Here is a 16,087-nt window from a genome sequence, read left to right as displayed (position 1 = left end):
CCAGTACTTGTGGATGTCACTACTTCCAGGCTCCTGCTGGGTTACCAGTACCTCTGGATATCACTACTGCCAGGCTCCGGCTGGGGTACCAGTACTTCTGGATGTCACTACTACCAGGCTCCTGCTGGGTTACCAGTACCTCTGGATGTCACTACTGCCAGGCTCCGGCTGGGCTACAACTATTTATCGGAAGTTGTGTCATCATCACTAGCTGGAGTAGACATAACTAAATGTAAACTCTGCCAGATAGACAACTATCACACCTCGCGTCAACATGCACTGGAATGCGATAAAATTATTAAATTCAGAGAGAACTCACTCATAAATAATCGAGAAATATTATGGCATCTTCATAATAGCATATTACCAAACATTCTAAAAAAAGGAATATCCTAACTTTGCTTATTTTCGATTAGATCATAACTTATTTCTTTTTTGAATATCATACATTGCTAAAATATTCTGTATTTTAAATAACTCATAACCACATTATAATCTAGATTGTATTTTTGACTAAATTCATGTCTGCATAAGAAACTCATTAAGTTTATTATCAATTAATAAATTTATTTATAGTGAATTACCACTTAACTAGTTTAGCTATCAAAATTTTGAGGCCCAGGCCCTCGACCCTTTTTGTGCCTCTGTAATCTTTTCACTACCTCTGTCAGGATGGGTATGTGGTGCCTGCCACCCTCCGAATGGGAATGAGGGTCGAATTATTATTAAACTAACATTCTGGTCGTCATCAACACATAAAAATATCAATCGTTTCTTTATATAGGTGGTACTTGCTCTAGCCATGGTGGGTGCCGTGGTGGGTGTCCCACCACAGTATGGTTACTCTCCTGCCCCACACTACAGACCCACTCCATCCTACCCTCCTGCACCAACTTACAAACCAGCCCCATCCTACAAGCCAGCTCCCTACCATCCCACTCCATCCTACGGACCATCCCCGTCCTATGATGTAAGGATATCTAAGAGCTTATTTAATGTTTATGTATCGTAACTGTGAAACATGTTAATAGTGCCCAATATAATTTTAAGAGAAAATACTATGGCCACATTCTATGATAAGTGACATTATGATTATTCCAGACTCCTCCCCGGTACGACTTCAACTATGCTGTGAAGGACGACTATTCCGGTGACGACTTCGGTCACCAGGAGACTCGTGATGGCTACAACACCCAGGGGACTTATTATGTGCAGCTCCCAGATGGTCGTCTGCAGCAGGTGACCTACACTGTCAATGGTGACTCTGGCTACGTGGCTGAGGTCACCTACCAAGGAGAGGCTCAGTACCCTCACTACCAACCATCTTACCATCCTGCTCCATCCTACAAGCCTGCTCCAGCCTACAAGCCTGCTCCTACCTATCATCCCACACCAAGCTACAGTCCCCTGCCTGTGTATGGATAACCGTCATCGTGTATTCACGTCTTGACATTACATTTATAAATAAACTGTGAACAAGCTATGATCCTTTTTCAGCCCCAATGCAACAATTTCTGTCACATTTAACTAGAATGGACAGTTCATATAGCATTACCCAATCATTACTCAACAACTTACTTCACTACCACGTAATCGTTACTCGCCTCAGCTCCACCCAAACATTGTGAACCACCAACCTCAGCTGGAATCAACAATAATGTGTACTTATGGTGTAGTAGACCTTGACTGAACTCGTGTAGCAGGCGGAGTTTACTGCTGTAGATTTTCCAGTAGACACCCAACTCGTGTCACTTAGCCTTAATACTATAATCTGTAAGGATTTAATGTTAAGAATTAGTCTAAGTCTGCCTGAAATGCCTAGCCATGCTATGTGTCCTAGTGGCCCCCTCTGTAATAAGTATTTTATAACATATAAACCACACAATACCCAAAACCTGCAAACCCCGCATTGTAACCCTTATAGAGAATAAACTTGAACTCCGTGGTTGGGTGTCGCTATTATCGGACGGAGAATCGGGATCTGAAAACAAAGATACAAGTTCCCGGAGCAAACTTTAAATGGAACATTATTATTATTATTATTATTATCAAAAAAAGAAGCGCTAAGCCACAAGGACTATACAGCTTTAAATGGAACAACGTTCCATTCTGTGTAGAGCTTTATCATACCAAGACAAAGTTCTACACAGAGCAATGAAAGGAAGGGCTGCTTGATTTACTGGAATCAACACCCATTCGCCAGTAATGAGGCACCCTAACAAGTAAGGTATCTTTATTCCGACCCGTTTTGCTTAAACAGTAGTAGTAATAATAATAATAATAATAATAATAATAATAATAATATCTTTATTTCTACCAGTACATGTACAAAGTATACAGACCATAGCTGACATCAGTGACATACTACTATATGTATTTAGAAAGCCGCTTGTTATGCTGAGCATTTCTGGCAAATTAGGTCAATTTTGTTCCAGGATGCGACCCACACCAGTCGCCTAACACCCAAGTACCCATTTTATACTGATGGGTGAACAGGGACAGCAGGTGTCTTATGGAAACACGTCCCCAATGTTTTCCAGCCGTACCAGAGACTCGAACTCCGGTGTGCGAGCTGAGTGCGCTAGCAATCGAGCTTCGGGACACCCTTAGGCTTTTTCAGTTGAATACAGAGGAATATAGATACCTAACCGTTGCTCATATTTCTCATTCATTCATTGTATGTATTGTATTCTGTTATTACAGTGATTATGACACTTGAAGGGCGTGCCTATTCATGACTGACCATGACACTGCACAAAGAAATCGTGAGACAAACAGCCCCAGATGTGTCAGGAAGGAGAAACCAGAGCTCTTGTGGATCACCTGTTAAATATAGGTAAAATGAGCGAGTCTTCTAACACCTGATGCATGTGTTATCTGGGTGTTAAGTAGGTTGCTGTCGGTGGCATCCTGAACGAGGTGAGACGTATGGACAAGTCACCTAACACCTACTTTCCTTGTTACCTAGCATTTGATAGATACCTGAGCGTTGGTCGACTGTTGTGGTGGCGTCCTGGGGAAGACTTTGGACTATAATGATTTTCCCTAGAGGTTAAAAATATAAAATAGACAAGTCAACAGACTTTTGCAAACTGACTGCCGTAAAATGCTTAGAAAAGTGGACAAGAAATCGATGTTTCGAGTTTGTGTATCAATCTCAGTTGATGCTCAACTAACTCTCAAACTGACAAACATAACTAGACCTGGACCACTATCAAATCTGAGTCCTAGAAGGGCCAATACGTCATTTAGTTTCATCTTTATACCCAAGAAGTTCCAAGTACTGCATCCAGCAGCCTCACCTTCAGTACTCGTCATTATAGTACGCTGGTCGTCCCCTCTAAAATCCCGACCACTAAATAGGTCGTCCCTTGCGCTTTAGTACATCCCTCAACCGTCAGAGTTCCACGGGGTAAATTACCCCACAACTCACAGATGGCGTCCTAAAGCCACGGGGATGGGTTGTTATCTTTTCTCTCGTAGATCTCTATTCGAGAACCAGAGGGGTTCGAAAGGCGTTCACGTCTGGGATGTTTCATGGCCAGTCATCGGAGAACCTCACAGTAACTAAACCACTGAGCAACACATTTCACAGTGTAGCATGAACTGCTTTGTATGGAAACTTTGCACCACACTGAGAAAAAGATTTAGGGAAATGTTAACTCACAAATTCTACGTATAGTCACCAGAATAGCTAACGCTAATGAGGACGATTTATATATATACGTATTTACTAAATTTAAAAATTAAAACAAATCGGTCTTCTTCATAGGTCTCCCTCGTCCACCTCAAAATCTCCGTATCTTCATCTGTTTCCAGTATGTTAGTTGCCTCTGTAGTCGACTGGAGAAGCTTGCTGCACGAGTTCAATGTTAATATTTATCTAATGATTTATTGTAAATTCACGGCCCTGTGTTCCAACAGCTACTGAAGAACGTAAACTGAACAAAAACTTTGAACATACCTAAGTGTAGCACATGTGTCTTATTTCATCATATAAATAGTATTGAATACTGTTTATGTAACTAGAAACCATTAGGATCAACTTTAAAAACAAATGCCATTATAAAGATTCAGGAATAAATGAATTCTCAACTTTCCAAACTCGTCTAAATTGGCAACATCGACGAACTGACTTTTTTCCCAGATATTCGTTCATGCTCAGATTGTGTTCTTTATTGTACTGTGTACAACTACATAAATTCGTTTTAAAGTACAAAATAACTAATATTCCTTCTCTGTGATGTTACAAAGACCAATTGTAGCCTCTGTAAACCTGTAATTTGCGCTTCCACTCACTGGATGAGCCGCGAGTGCTTAGTAAACTAGCCACTCAGGCGACAGATAACTAAAACTCCTACGGTCGTCACCCTGCCTATTATAACCCACGTTCCCCATATACTCTCTACAAACTTGAAAAAGATTTCGTTTCCAAGAGAGATAGTGACTTATTGTTGTGTCCATTCATCATGCATATCTCTGTTTTGCATTACTGAATGTGAAAAACATTGAAAAAGTCAGAATGTGTCTAGCAAAACATTCTGCAATAAGACGCATTCCTGCCGAGTCTCGAAGACAAACTGAGTAGCACAATGCGTTTAGTAGGATTACTTCCTTTAAAAAAAATCTGGCGAGGTAAAGAATGTGTCTGGTAGGATTACTAAGTTATGAAAACATATGGAGAGGCTAAAGAATGTGTCTGGTAGGATTACTAAGTTATGAAAACATATGGAGAGGCTATAGAATGTCTGGTAGGATTACTAATTTATGAAAACATATGGAGAGGCTAAAGGATGTGTCTGGTAGGATTACTAAGTTATGAAAACATATGGAGAGGCTAAAGAATGTGTCTGGTAGGATTACTAAGTTATGAAAACATATGGAGAGGCTATAGAATGTCTGGTAGGATTACTAAGTTATGAAAACATATGGAGAGGCTATAGAATGTCTGGTAGGATTACTAAGTTATGAAAACATATGGAGAGGCTAAAGGATGTGTCTGGTAGGATTACTAAGTTATGAAAACATATGGAGAGGCTATAGAATGTCTGGTAGGATTACTAAGTTATGAAAACATATGGAGAGGCTAAAGAATGTGTCTGGTAGGATTACTAAGTTATGAAAACATATGGAGAGGCTAAAGAATGTGTCTGGTAGGATTACTAAGTTATGAAAACATATGGAGAGGCTATAGAATGTCTTGTAGGATTACTAAGTTATGAAAACATATGGAGAGGCTAAAGAATGTGTCTGGTAGGATTACTAAGTTATGAAAACATATGGAGAGGCTAAAGAATGTGTCTGGTAGGATTACTAAGTTATGAAAACATATGGAGAGGCTATAGAATGTCTGGTAGGATTACTAAGTTATGAAAACATATGGAGAGGCTAAAGAATGTGTCTGGTAGGATTACTAAGTTATGAAAACATATGGAGAGGCTATAGAATGTCTGGTAGGATTACTAAGTTATGAAAACATATGGAGAGGCTAAAGAATGTGTCTGGTAGGATTACTAAGTTATGAAAACATATGGAGAGGCTAAAGAATGTGTCTGGTAGGATTACTAAGTTATGAAAACATATGGAGAGGCTAAAGAATGTGTCTGGTAGGATTACTAAGTTATGAAAACATATGGAGAGGCTAAAGGATGTGTCTGGTAGGATTACTAAGTTATGAAAACATATGGAGAGGCTATAGAATGTCTGGTAGGATTACTAAGTTATGAAAACATATGGAGAGGCTAAAGGATGTGTCTGGTAGGATTACTAAGTTATGAAAACATATGGAGAGGCTATAGAATGTCTGGTAGGATTACAAAGTTATGAAAACATATGGAGAGGCTATAGAATGTCTGGTAGGATTACAAAGTTATGAAAACATATGGAGAGGCTAAAGAATGTGTCTGGTAGGATTACTAAGTTATGAAAACATATGGAGAGGCTATAGAATGTCTGGTAGGATTACAAAGTTATGAAAACATATGGAGAGGCTAAAGAATGTGTCTGGTAGGATTACTAAGTGTTGGAAACATACGGAGGGGCTGTAAAAATGTGTCAGGTGTACACAAGCGTGATCCATTTATTATACATTTGATCTTATTGGTTCAGTCCACATTTTCACTCTTTAACCACAACTTTCCTAAAAAAAATTTTTGTGTGTTTAACCCAGTTGTTGCGTGCTGGGTATCACGACGTGCCCAGAGGTCTCTGAAGGGTATATAAGCAGCGGGGTAGCATGGCTCGGCACCGCACACCACAGTCGACATCACAACCATGAAGGTAAAGCTTTATGTTACCCCAAAAACTTTTCACAAGTTTTCGAAAGAATTTTAATTTACGATATACTGTACTAAGTTAATACAGTATATCGTAAAGAAGCAATAAGGTCTTGCAGTGTGAACAAGGTAGTATTTATGAAGGGACTCGGGGGACACCGGTTAGCCGGACTGAAGAATGAAGCTCAGAACGGGTAGGGATCGAACCCAAGGTAGGCGAGCTCTAAACACTCACAAGCCAATGTGCTTAATCACTGAACTTTAAAGATTCACCAAACTAAATATATTTCTATACTCCATAAATGTGTTAGCATGGGCCACTACTGTGACCACAAACGCAGTTTGTGGTCACGGGTAGGGATCGAACCCAAGGTAGGCGAGCTCTAAACACTCACAAGCCAATGTGCTTAATCACTGAACTTTAAAGATTCACCAAACTAAATATATTTCTATACTCCATAAATGTGTTAGCATGGGCCACCACTGTGACCACAAAAGCAGTTTTTTTTAACAGACGAATCCCACACCAGCGTAGCTGTGGTGTGCTCTAGCTCAAGTCCTCTCAAATCCGCCGTCATACCTTACCTACCTTTACCTTTAATCATGTTCTTTCGATTTGGTGAGTCACTCTGAAGGATGGGTGGAGATGTTACACTTCTGGAGGTGGGAAGCGCAATGCCTACACTCAAAAGGATCGGTGAGAGATGCCGCAGTTTAGAGAACCTTCCGAATTATGTTATAGTCAGAATACCTATCTTCTTCACCAGGTCATTCTTGTAGTAACTCTGGCTGCAGCCGCTGTGGCAGCACCATCTGGTCCACCATACGGGTTCTCACCAGCACCAGCATACAGACCAGCACCATCCTACGCATCGGTAAAGTAATACTGTTTATATTTATTTCTGGTTATAGGGATGTATTCACAGCTCCTGGCCCTGCCTCTTAGCTTGCTGTTACAGTCTCGTACATTGAGAATGGGGTATGTTATGACCATTCACGAGTTTTCTGGTAGATTTACAACAAAAATATGTTCTCTATTATTGAACTTAATATACTTCCATGCCAATATGTAATAGTATATGAACTTGAGAATTTATACATGGGAGGCCTGGTCACAGACCGGGCCGCGGGGGCATTGATCCCCCGAAACTCTCTCCAGGTATACTCCAGGTATAGAGACGAACTTCGCAATCTCTGCACGTGCAGATTGAGATGCTGTGAAGAATTTAAGTGACGTTGATATACGAAGTTTAGAAAATAATATTAAAACACTATGCATCTAAGCCACAATTTTGGGAGAAAACTTTACACGAAGGTTCGATCCACCCTCGACCGATTGATAAGGGTCCAGGATGGACCACAGCATCGTTTATTGTCATTTCATATTGTGGTTCAGTTGTGAATTGTTCAAGCCTGGGTATTTTGATTATGTATCTTAGCTAGTTATTTCATTTTCTCCTTGGTAGGCTCCAGCACGGTACAGCTTCGACTATGCTGTGAACGACCCTCCCTCCGGCAACGACTTCGGTCACCAGGAGTCTCGCGATGGTGACCACACTCAGGGGTCGTACTACGTGCAGCTCCCCGACGGTCGTCTGCAGCAGGTGGCATACACTGTCAGGGGTGACTCTGGCTACCTGGCTGAGGTCACGTACCAGGGAGAAGCCAGGTACCCGACCTACCAGCCAGCCTATAGGCCTGCTCCAGCCTACACGCCCATCCCAGTGTATGGCTAAAAATTATTTATGGATTAGTATGCAGATTATATAGAATCGAATTCACAAGTAACCTTTACATTAGGCAGGTCAGGTCAGTATGGAAATTTTGAGTTTAGCCAAAAAATAAATCATATTTAAGGAAAATCTTGCATTGTAAGCTTATAATAATTGTTTTAATAAATGATCCAATATTTATTTATGATTTATATACCTAGTTATTGCTTGTTATTGTTTGCAATATTACTTGATTCTCAGGAAAAATGGTTAATGGATAGAAAAGCTGAGCACAGGATATACATAGTGAAGTATATGTCTCTGTGTATGGTTAGAGTTTATTTTAATCTCTGTTTGAAGAGTTAGTATTTTTAATTAGTTATGAGCATTTGACATGCAGCTTAATGACCCTCGTGTATTAGACGAACTTTAAACTCCATTAATCAACCACCTAAAAAAAATACCAAAACTGTTGTTTATCTTTGGTGCTGAAGGAACAGTCCACTATAAACCACGATCAAGACTCTACAAACTGTGAATTAAAAGTGAAAATGTAAGTTGCACTGATATAGGTTTATGTGTACTGGAAGAGAACTTCTTGTAAGGAAACAATCAGGTTTTCTTTTTAGAATAGCTCTATCAAATCATGATAAAGCTCTATACTGAGTGGAAAGTTGTCCCAATATAAGCTCTTCTGTACCTGTGTCTGATCACTTAGATGTAAATACTCGGCCCACCGTCTTCTTGCTAATCTCTACACTCGCATTTAAATACTTGTCAGTGAAGCTCCATGCACAGAGGTCGACTCCAGCTGCTGCATGAATGTTGTCAGAGTTAACTGAGCCATCAGTACACAGTACTGGAAAAGAGGTGTTTGTGTAATGAATGGGTGGAGCTGAACTTGGTGGTTAGGTGATGGCTGGGTGGAACCGGAACGGTGGTGAGGTGTGTGGGTGAGTAATGATTGGGTAATGTTAATTAACCTCTCCATTCTAGATAAATGTGACAGAAAGTATTATATTGGGGCTAAAAGAGGTTCATAGCTTGTTCACAGTTTATTGACAAATATAATGTCAGGACGTGAATACAGTATGACAGTTATGCATAGACTGGCAGGGGACTGTAGCTTGGAGTGGGATGATAGGATGGAGCAGGCTTGTAGGCTGGAGTAGGATGGTAGGATGGAGCAGGCTTGTAGGATGGAGCAGGATGGTAGGATGGTTGGTAGTGAGGGTACTGAGCCTCTCCCTGGTAGGTGACCTCAGCCACGTAGCCAGAGTCACCATTGACAGTGTAGGTCACCTGCTGCAGACGACCGTCTGGGAGCTGCACGTAGTAAGTCCCCTGGGTGTTGTAGCCATCACGAGTCTCCTGGTGACCGAAGTCGTTACCGGAATAGTCGTCTTTCACAGCATAGTTGAAATCGTACCGAGGATGACTCTGGAATAATCGTAGCATCACTTATCACAGAATATGACTATTATCTTCCTTAAAATTATATTTAAACAAAATTAACATGTTTCACGACTTCGATATATAAATATTAAGTGAACTGATAGATATTCTTACATCATAGGACGGGGATGGTCCGTAGGATGGAGTGGGATGGTAGGGAGCTGGCTTGTAGGATGTAGCTGGTTTGTAAGTTGGTGCAGGAGGGTAGGATGGAGTGGGTCTGTAGTGTGGGGCAGGAGAGTAACCATACTGTGGTGGGACACCCACCACGACACCCACCATGGCTAAAGCAAGTACCACCTGTGTTAAGAAACGACAAATATATTTTTTTCTGTTGATGACGACCAGAATGTTGATTTAACAGCTCTAGTTTGCATCCCATTACCATTGGGAGGGTGGCAGGCACCACATACCCATTCTGAGGTTGGCAGTCTCCCAGTTCCATTCCACCATTGGTGGTAGTTTAAAAATTACAGAGGGATACAATGGATCCAGGAACTGGGTTTTGTTCTGAGAGGCAATTAGGTTACATGCTAATAATCTATTTACAAGTTTATTAAAATAAATTAGAGAACTGGTGGCGACTAAACCCATGGCAAGCGAGTCGTAAAAGTCATAGGTCCGGGCGTTAACCACTGGGCCAGCTGTCTCCATTATGATTCATCTAACTAGGTATATTTCTACACACCATATGGAAGTCAGCATGGGTCACCACTGTGATCATCAATGGAGGTTTTTACAGGTGAACCCCACGTCTGTGGTCACAGTTGTGACCCATGCTAACCTCTCTATGGTTTATACGAATATACGTAGTTGGATGAATCTTATAAGAGCCAGCTAGCCGAGCAGTTAACGTACTGGCCTCTGATTTTTACGAATCACTTGCCATGAGTTCAGACCCCACCCGTTCCGTGATCTGTATGCAGTCGTGGTATCACTATTCCTGGAGTCATGAGAGTTACAAGTTTATGATCTTTCTGTAACATTAACAATGAATTTTTTTTATGCAGACGTGAACTAAATTACAAGAATACAATAAAGCTTATATATGTTCATGAATTATTATAATATTTAATATTTTAGCCATCATGATTAACTTTAGATAAGGTTAAGCTGTCATGAGTTATTTACAAGAGTTAAAAGCATGACACTCTTCCGGAATGTCTGGTAATATGCCTCTGTGGATAAAATATATTGACATAAAATAAACATCTGTGGGTAGTCGACTTTTTTTGCACAGAGCAGAGCATAATGACTCAAGGTGTAATAATTGTCCATCTGGCAAAGTTTATGTTTAGTTATGTCTACACCAGCTGGTAATGCAGCCTCCCAGAGGAAGGTGAAGCCTAGCAGGAGTCTGGCAGAAGTGACATCCAAGAGTCTGCTAAGTTTGTTGGATGTGGCATAGACATGCTACTTTCTTAGCATGATAGAATGATATATATATATATATATATATATATATATATATATATATATATATATATATATATATATATATATATATATATATATATATCGAAAAAAATGAGGGTAAAAATAGTGTACCAGTGGCATCTCACCTTCATGTTGTTGCTGGGACGAGAGAATGAATGATGTTGACCAGAGCTGTGGAGTTATATACTGAGCCTCTCCCAGGGTGGGAGTGCTGGAGGGAGGGAGGAGTGGAGTGTTTACTGTAGTTCCTACAGAAGTCACCACGCCCCTTTCCTGAGAGAGCTACGACCTTCCAATATAACAATAAACACACAACTACACAAGTTAAACACAACACTGCTTAACCTGACTGACCAAGCAACGCGGACATCAACCGCAGAGCTACGCTAGACTATGCATGCTTCTGTATACTCATGTATTGACGGAAACCATGTATATATTACCAAAATGAACATGCATATGTATAGAATAATTTCTATACATGTTTGAGCGAGGATATGCCAGGAACAAACTAACATTATTAATTTGTACAGTCTTTACAAGTTCTTAAGGCAAAACAGTGGACTAAGTATAGGTATTCCACCCATTCCAATTTCATTTAATATATAATCGATTGCTGTCGCACTCAGCTTGCACACACTGATGTCCGGGGTCGATCCCAGGTTAGGGATCGACCCCTGGACCTCAGTGTGTTTCCTTAAGACACCTGCTGTCCATGTTCACCTAGCAGTAAATAGGTACCTGGGTGTTAGTGGACTGGTGTGGGTCGCATCCTGGGACAAAACTGACCTAATTTGCGGGAAATGCTCAGCATAACAAGCGGCTTTCTATATAGTAGCATGTCATTGATGTCAGCTATGGTCTGTATACCTTGTACATGTACTGGTAGTAAGTAAAGATATTATTATTATTATTATTATTATTATTATTATTATTATTATTATTATTATTATTATTATTATTATTATTATTATTATTATTATTATTAACTATAAACATTTTCCAATAACCTGATGTACAAAATTTTGAATTTTCATAATTTAGAAAGCTACATCATTCCACATTAGGTTTAAATACGACTGGAGAAAAACAGCCTCCCTTTTCTGGACGTTTTAATACCTTAGATAAATAATAGTATGTAGTCTACGGTGTATAGAAAATACACCAGCTGGAAATTATACACAACGTCGTGTGCACTGTGCAACAAATTTATATATCCAAAGAGTCGTCTATGATTTTGAGAGGATTTTATGTGAGTCATCCAGGTAATTACCGTATCTGGGCTATTTTTGCAGATATCTAAATAGCCCTCATTGCTTCCTTTCAATAGGTTATTATACTGCCAGAATATTTTTTTTTTATGTAATCTTGGTTCCTATATCTAAAGGATTTAGTAAATGCTTACGAAAGACACCGTTTTGATCTATTGGAACTTCGACAAGGTCAGAGAGATGTATGTTTACCTTAGTCGGTCATCACTATGTCCGAATGAACAAGTCTGCCGCAGGAGAAATGGGCGAAACGTATTTATTTCACGAGGGTCTTTAAGACTGCATGTCACCCGTATTTACTTCACGAGGGTCAATAAGACTGCATGCCACCCGTATTTGCTTCACGAGGGTCATTAAGACTGCATGCCACCCGTATTTACTTCACGAGGGTCTTAAGACTGCATACCACCCGTATTTACTTCTCGAGGGTCATTAAGACTGCATGCCACCCGTATTTACTTCACGAGGGTCATTAAGACTGCATGTCACCCGTATTTACTTCACGAGGGTCATTAAGACTGCATACCACCCGTATTTACTTCACGAGGGTCTTTAAGACTGCATGTCACCCGTATTTACTTCACGAGGGTCATTAAGACTCCATACCACCCGTATTTACTTCACGAGGGTCATTAAGACTGCATGCCACCCGTATTTACTTCACGAGGGTCATTAAGACTGCATGTCACCCGTATTTACTTCACGAGGGTCATTAAGACTGCATACCACCCGTATTTACTTCACGAGGGTCAATAAGACTGCATGCCACCCGTATTTGCTTCACGAGGGTCATTAAGACTGCATGCCACCCGTATTTACTTCACGAGGGTCATTAAGACTGCATGCCACCCGTATTTACTTCACGAGGGTCATTAAGACTGCATGCCACCCGTATTTACTTCAGGAGGGTCATTAAGACTGCATGTCACCCGTACACCAGCAGTCAAGAATACCTCAATCTTGAAAATAGGGTTTAAAGTATATTCTCTGCATATATACACTGAGTATACCTCAAGGAATACATCCTGTGCTCAACTTTTCTGCCCACTAAATCACTTTAATGATAATAAGTGTTGAAAACACACAGTAACAAGATATATTATAAACATAATTAAGTATTGAATCTTTTATTTAACACAATAAAGATACTGACGATTTTTCCTAAATATCATTTTTTAATCAAATCAATATTCCCACACTGATGTGAATTGTCATATGTAAGGTTGATTTCATCTCTATATAATATGTATAGCAACTTAATTATGAATAAATTTTAGCCATACACTGGGATGGGCTTATAGGCTTGGAGAGGAGTGAAGGTTGGGGCAGGCCTATAGGCTGGCTGGTAGGTCGGGTATCTGGCTTCTCCCTGGTAGGTGACCTCAGCCAGGTAGCCAGAGTCACCACTGACAGTGTAGGCCACCTGCTGCAGACGACCGTCGGGGAGCTGCACGTAGTACGACCCCTGAGTGTGGTCACCATCACGAGACTCCTGGTGACCGAAGTCGTTGCCGGAGGGAGGGTCGTTCACAGCATAGTCGAAGCTGTACCGTGCTGGACCCTACCAAGGAGAAAATGGAATAACTAGCTAAGATATGTAATCAAAATACCCTGGCTTGAACAATTCACAGCTGAACCACAATTTGGAATGACAAAAATAAACGACATTGTGGTCCATTCTGACCAGTATCAATCATTCCAAGGTGAACCGAACCTTCATATAAAGCTTTCTCTCAAAATTGTGTGTTAATAACAATACGTTTCAACATTATTTTTTTAAATTTTATATATCGACGTCACTGAAATTTCTTGCAGCATCTCAATATGCACATGCACAGATTCTGAAGCTCATCTCTAAATAACTATCAACAGCTTCTTAAGTTTATATATGATAATTTTCGTTATGTACTGTTATGTAATGCCATATAATTAAATTAAGATTAAAAATAAATAAGATGCTTTTATTGCATAATGGCTTCAAAATCCCACATGAATGGTCAAAAGGCTGACTCCAAACAACGACAAAACTATAGGAATGATAGTATTTACGAAGCTATAAGAGTGAACCAGGTAACAGCCATGTTAAGAGGCAGGGCCAGGAGCTGTGAATAGACCCCTATAACCAGAAATAGGTGAGTATGAACAGGGTTTCTTTACCGATGCGTAGGATGGTGCTGGTCTGTATGATGGTGAGAATCCGTATGGTGGTCCAGATGGTGCTGCCACAGCGGCTGCAGCCAAAGTTAGTACAAGAATGACCTGGTGAAGAAGATAGGTATTCCGACTATAACATAATGGATTTTAACCAAAATATTTTAGTTTTAGTGGTACACAGGAAGCAGTCTGAAGAAAAAAAAACCGCAAATCCTCACGTCCTACCCCAGGATACAAGGAGAAGAGAGGTAGCATGTGTAAGGAGATATTTTTGCAAGCCTCGTTTCGCCTTAGACTGAACCCAGGTCCCTTTCAATGTGCGCTATGAGATACTTATATATACGTGCATTACAAATAGAAATTATGAATATATCATCAAGTATATATAACACAGGATATCTTGTCTGAAAAATCAACATTTTTGTATTGTAAAAATTCGTAAAATACCATGGTTTACCTTCATGGTGGTAATGGTAGTGTGTGGTGCCCAGTCATGCTGCCCCACTGCTTATATACCCTCCAGGGACCTCGGGCATGTCGTGATACCCAGCATGCAACAACTGGGTTAAACACAAAAAGTCAGAAAAGCTGCGGATAAAGAGTGAAAATCTGGACTGGGTCACTAAGATCAGATGTATCATGAATGGATCACGCTGTGTACACCGGACACATACTGTAGCCTCTCCATGTGTCCCACACTCAGTAATCCTACCACATGCTGCTCAAAGAGCGTTTATCCCATATAAAGAAATTAGATCAAATAGAAATGACCCAAAATGGATGAATAATAGGCTCAAATATCTACTAGGGCATAAGAAAGGAATTTATAGGCGTATCAAAAGAGGTGAGGGTCATCTTATGAATCAGTATATTGACATTAAGAGGGACATTAAAAAGGGGATAAGAAAAGCTAAAAGGGACTATGAAATTAAAGTTGCTAGGGATTCTAAAACTAACCCAAAAAGTTTTTTCCAGGTCTATAGAACAAAAGTTAGAGATAAGATAGGTCCCCTTAAAAATAACTATGGGCACCTTACTGACAAAGAGAATGAAATGTGCTCGATTTTAAATAATTATTTTCTCTCAGTTTTTACACAGGAAGACACTAACAATATTCCAGTAATTAATTTTTACAGTGGGCTAGAAGAAGATAAATTATGTAACATCACAGTCACTAGTGAGATGGTTGTGAAGCAGATAGACCGACTGAAGCAAAATAAGTCGCCGGGTCCTGATGAGGTTTTTTCAAGGGTTCTTAAGGAATGCAAAATGAAACTCTGTGAACCATTAACTAATATTTTTAATTTATCTCTTCAAACAGGTGTATTGTCTGATATGTGGAAGATGGCTAATGTAATTCCTATTTTTAAAACAGGGGACAAGTCGTTACCGTCAAATTACCGCCCAATAAGCCTGACATTGTAGGCAAATTACTAGAGTCAATTATAGCTGAGATTATAAGAAGCCATCGCGATAAGCATAGCTTGATTAATGATACTCAGCATGGATTCACAAGAGGCCGGTCTTGTCTAACTAATTTATTAACTTTCTTCAGTAAAGCTTTTGAGGCTGTTGACCACAATAAAGAATTTGATATTATTTACTTAGATTTTAGTAAGGCTTTTGATAGAGTTCCGCACCATAGACTGTTAAAGAAAGTGGCAGCTCATGGCATTGGGGGAAAAGTGCTCTCGTGGATCGAGTCATGGCTCACTGACAGGAAGCAGAGAGTGTCCATAAATGGGGTTAAATCCGAGTGGGGATCTGTAACAAGTGGCGTTCC

At 40.1% G+C, this 16,087-nt stretch overlaps 4 protein-coding genes across 4 annotated transcripts in view; 2 read left to right on the top strand and 2 right to left on the bottom strand.

The window, feature by feature from the left end:
• LOC128699757 (cuticle protein 7-like) overlaps positions 1 to 1,448 on the top strand; it is a 2,280-nt gene extending 832 nt beyond the window's left edge. The window contains exons 2-3 of the mRNA XM_070102346.1: positions 785 to 970; positions 1,102 to 1,448. Of these exons, the coding sequence (XP_069958447.1) occupies positions 785 to 970; positions 1,102 to 1,425 (510 nt within the window). The 3' untranslated portion in view covers positions 1,426 to 1,448. The remainder of the gene's footprint in view (positions 1 to 784; positions 971 to 1,101) is intronic.
• Positions 1,449 to 6,176: 4,728 nt separating this feature from the next.
• LOC138855106 (cuticle protein 7-like) lies at positions 6,177 to 8,182 on the top strand. Its single transcript, XM_070102357.1, has 3 exons — positions 6,177 to 6,279; positions 7,043 to 7,150; positions 7,742 to 8,182. Exons 1-3 carry the CDS (start codon positions 6,274 to 6,276, stop codon positions 8,009 to 8,011), a joined length of 384 nt encoding a protein of 127 aa, XP_069958458.1. The 5' UTR covers positions 6,177 to 6,273; the 3' UTR covers positions 8,012 to 8,182.
• Positions 8,183 to 9,029: 847 nt separating this feature from the next.
• On the bottom strand, positions 9,030 to 11,019 carry LOC128699846 (cuticle protein 7-like). Its single transcript, XM_070102344.1, has 3 exons — positions 11,005 to 11,019; positions 9,557 to 9,742; positions 9,030 to 9,427 (listed from the first exon to the last, which is right to left on the bottom strand). The coding sequence occupies exons 1-3, from the start codon at positions 11,008 to 11,010 to the stop codon at positions 9,086 to 9,088; spliced, it is 534 nt and encodes a 177-aa protein (XP_069958445.1). The 5' UTR covers positions 11,011 to 11,019; the 3' UTR covers positions 9,030 to 9,085.
• A 2,106-nt stretch (positions 11,020 to 13,125) lies between these two features.
• LOC138855097 (cuticle protein 7-like) lies at positions 13,126 to 14,992 on the bottom strand. The gene is made up of 3 exons (XM_070102251.1): positions 14,979 to 14,992; positions 14,308 to 14,434; positions 13,126 to 13,711 (listed from the first exon to the last, which is right to left on the bottom strand). Exons 1-3 carry the CDS (start codon positions 14,990 to 14,992, stop codon positions 13,424 to 13,426), a joined length of 429 nt encoding a protein of 142 aa, XP_069958352.1. The 3' UTR covers positions 13,126 to 13,423.
• Between the last annotated feature and the right edge of the window lie 1,095 nt (positions 14,993 to 16,087).

Source organism: Cherax quadricarinatus, chromosome 81, assembly GCF_038502225.1.
Source record: "Cherax quadricarinatus isolate ZL_2023a chromosome 81, ASM3850222v1, whole genome shotgun sequence".
In the NCBI taxonomy this organism is placed as follows: Eukaryota; Metazoa; Arthropoda; class Malacostraca; order Decapoda; family Parastacidae; genus Cherax; species Cherax quadricarinatus.
Note: the sequence above shows the minus strand (reverse complement) of the source record. Positions and strands in the feature narration are given on the sequence as shown.

Coding starts and splice junctions, on each gene's coding strand:
- LOC138855097 (XM_070102251.1), bottom strand. Junction 13,712..14,307: donor CAGCACCATCCTACGCATCG/GTAAAGAAACCC, acceptor TCTCCTTGGTAG/GGTCCAGCACGGTACAGCTT.
- LOC138855106 (XM_070102357.1), top strand. Junction 7,151..7,741: donor CAGCACCATCCTACGCATCG/GTAAAGTAATAC, acceptor TCTCCTTGGTAG/GCTCCAGCACGGTACAGCTT.
- LOC128699846 (XM_070102344.1), bottom strand. Junction 9,428..9,556: donor GACCATCCCCGTCCTATGAT/GTAAGAATATCT, acceptor CGATTATTCCAG/AGTCATCCTCGGTACGATTT.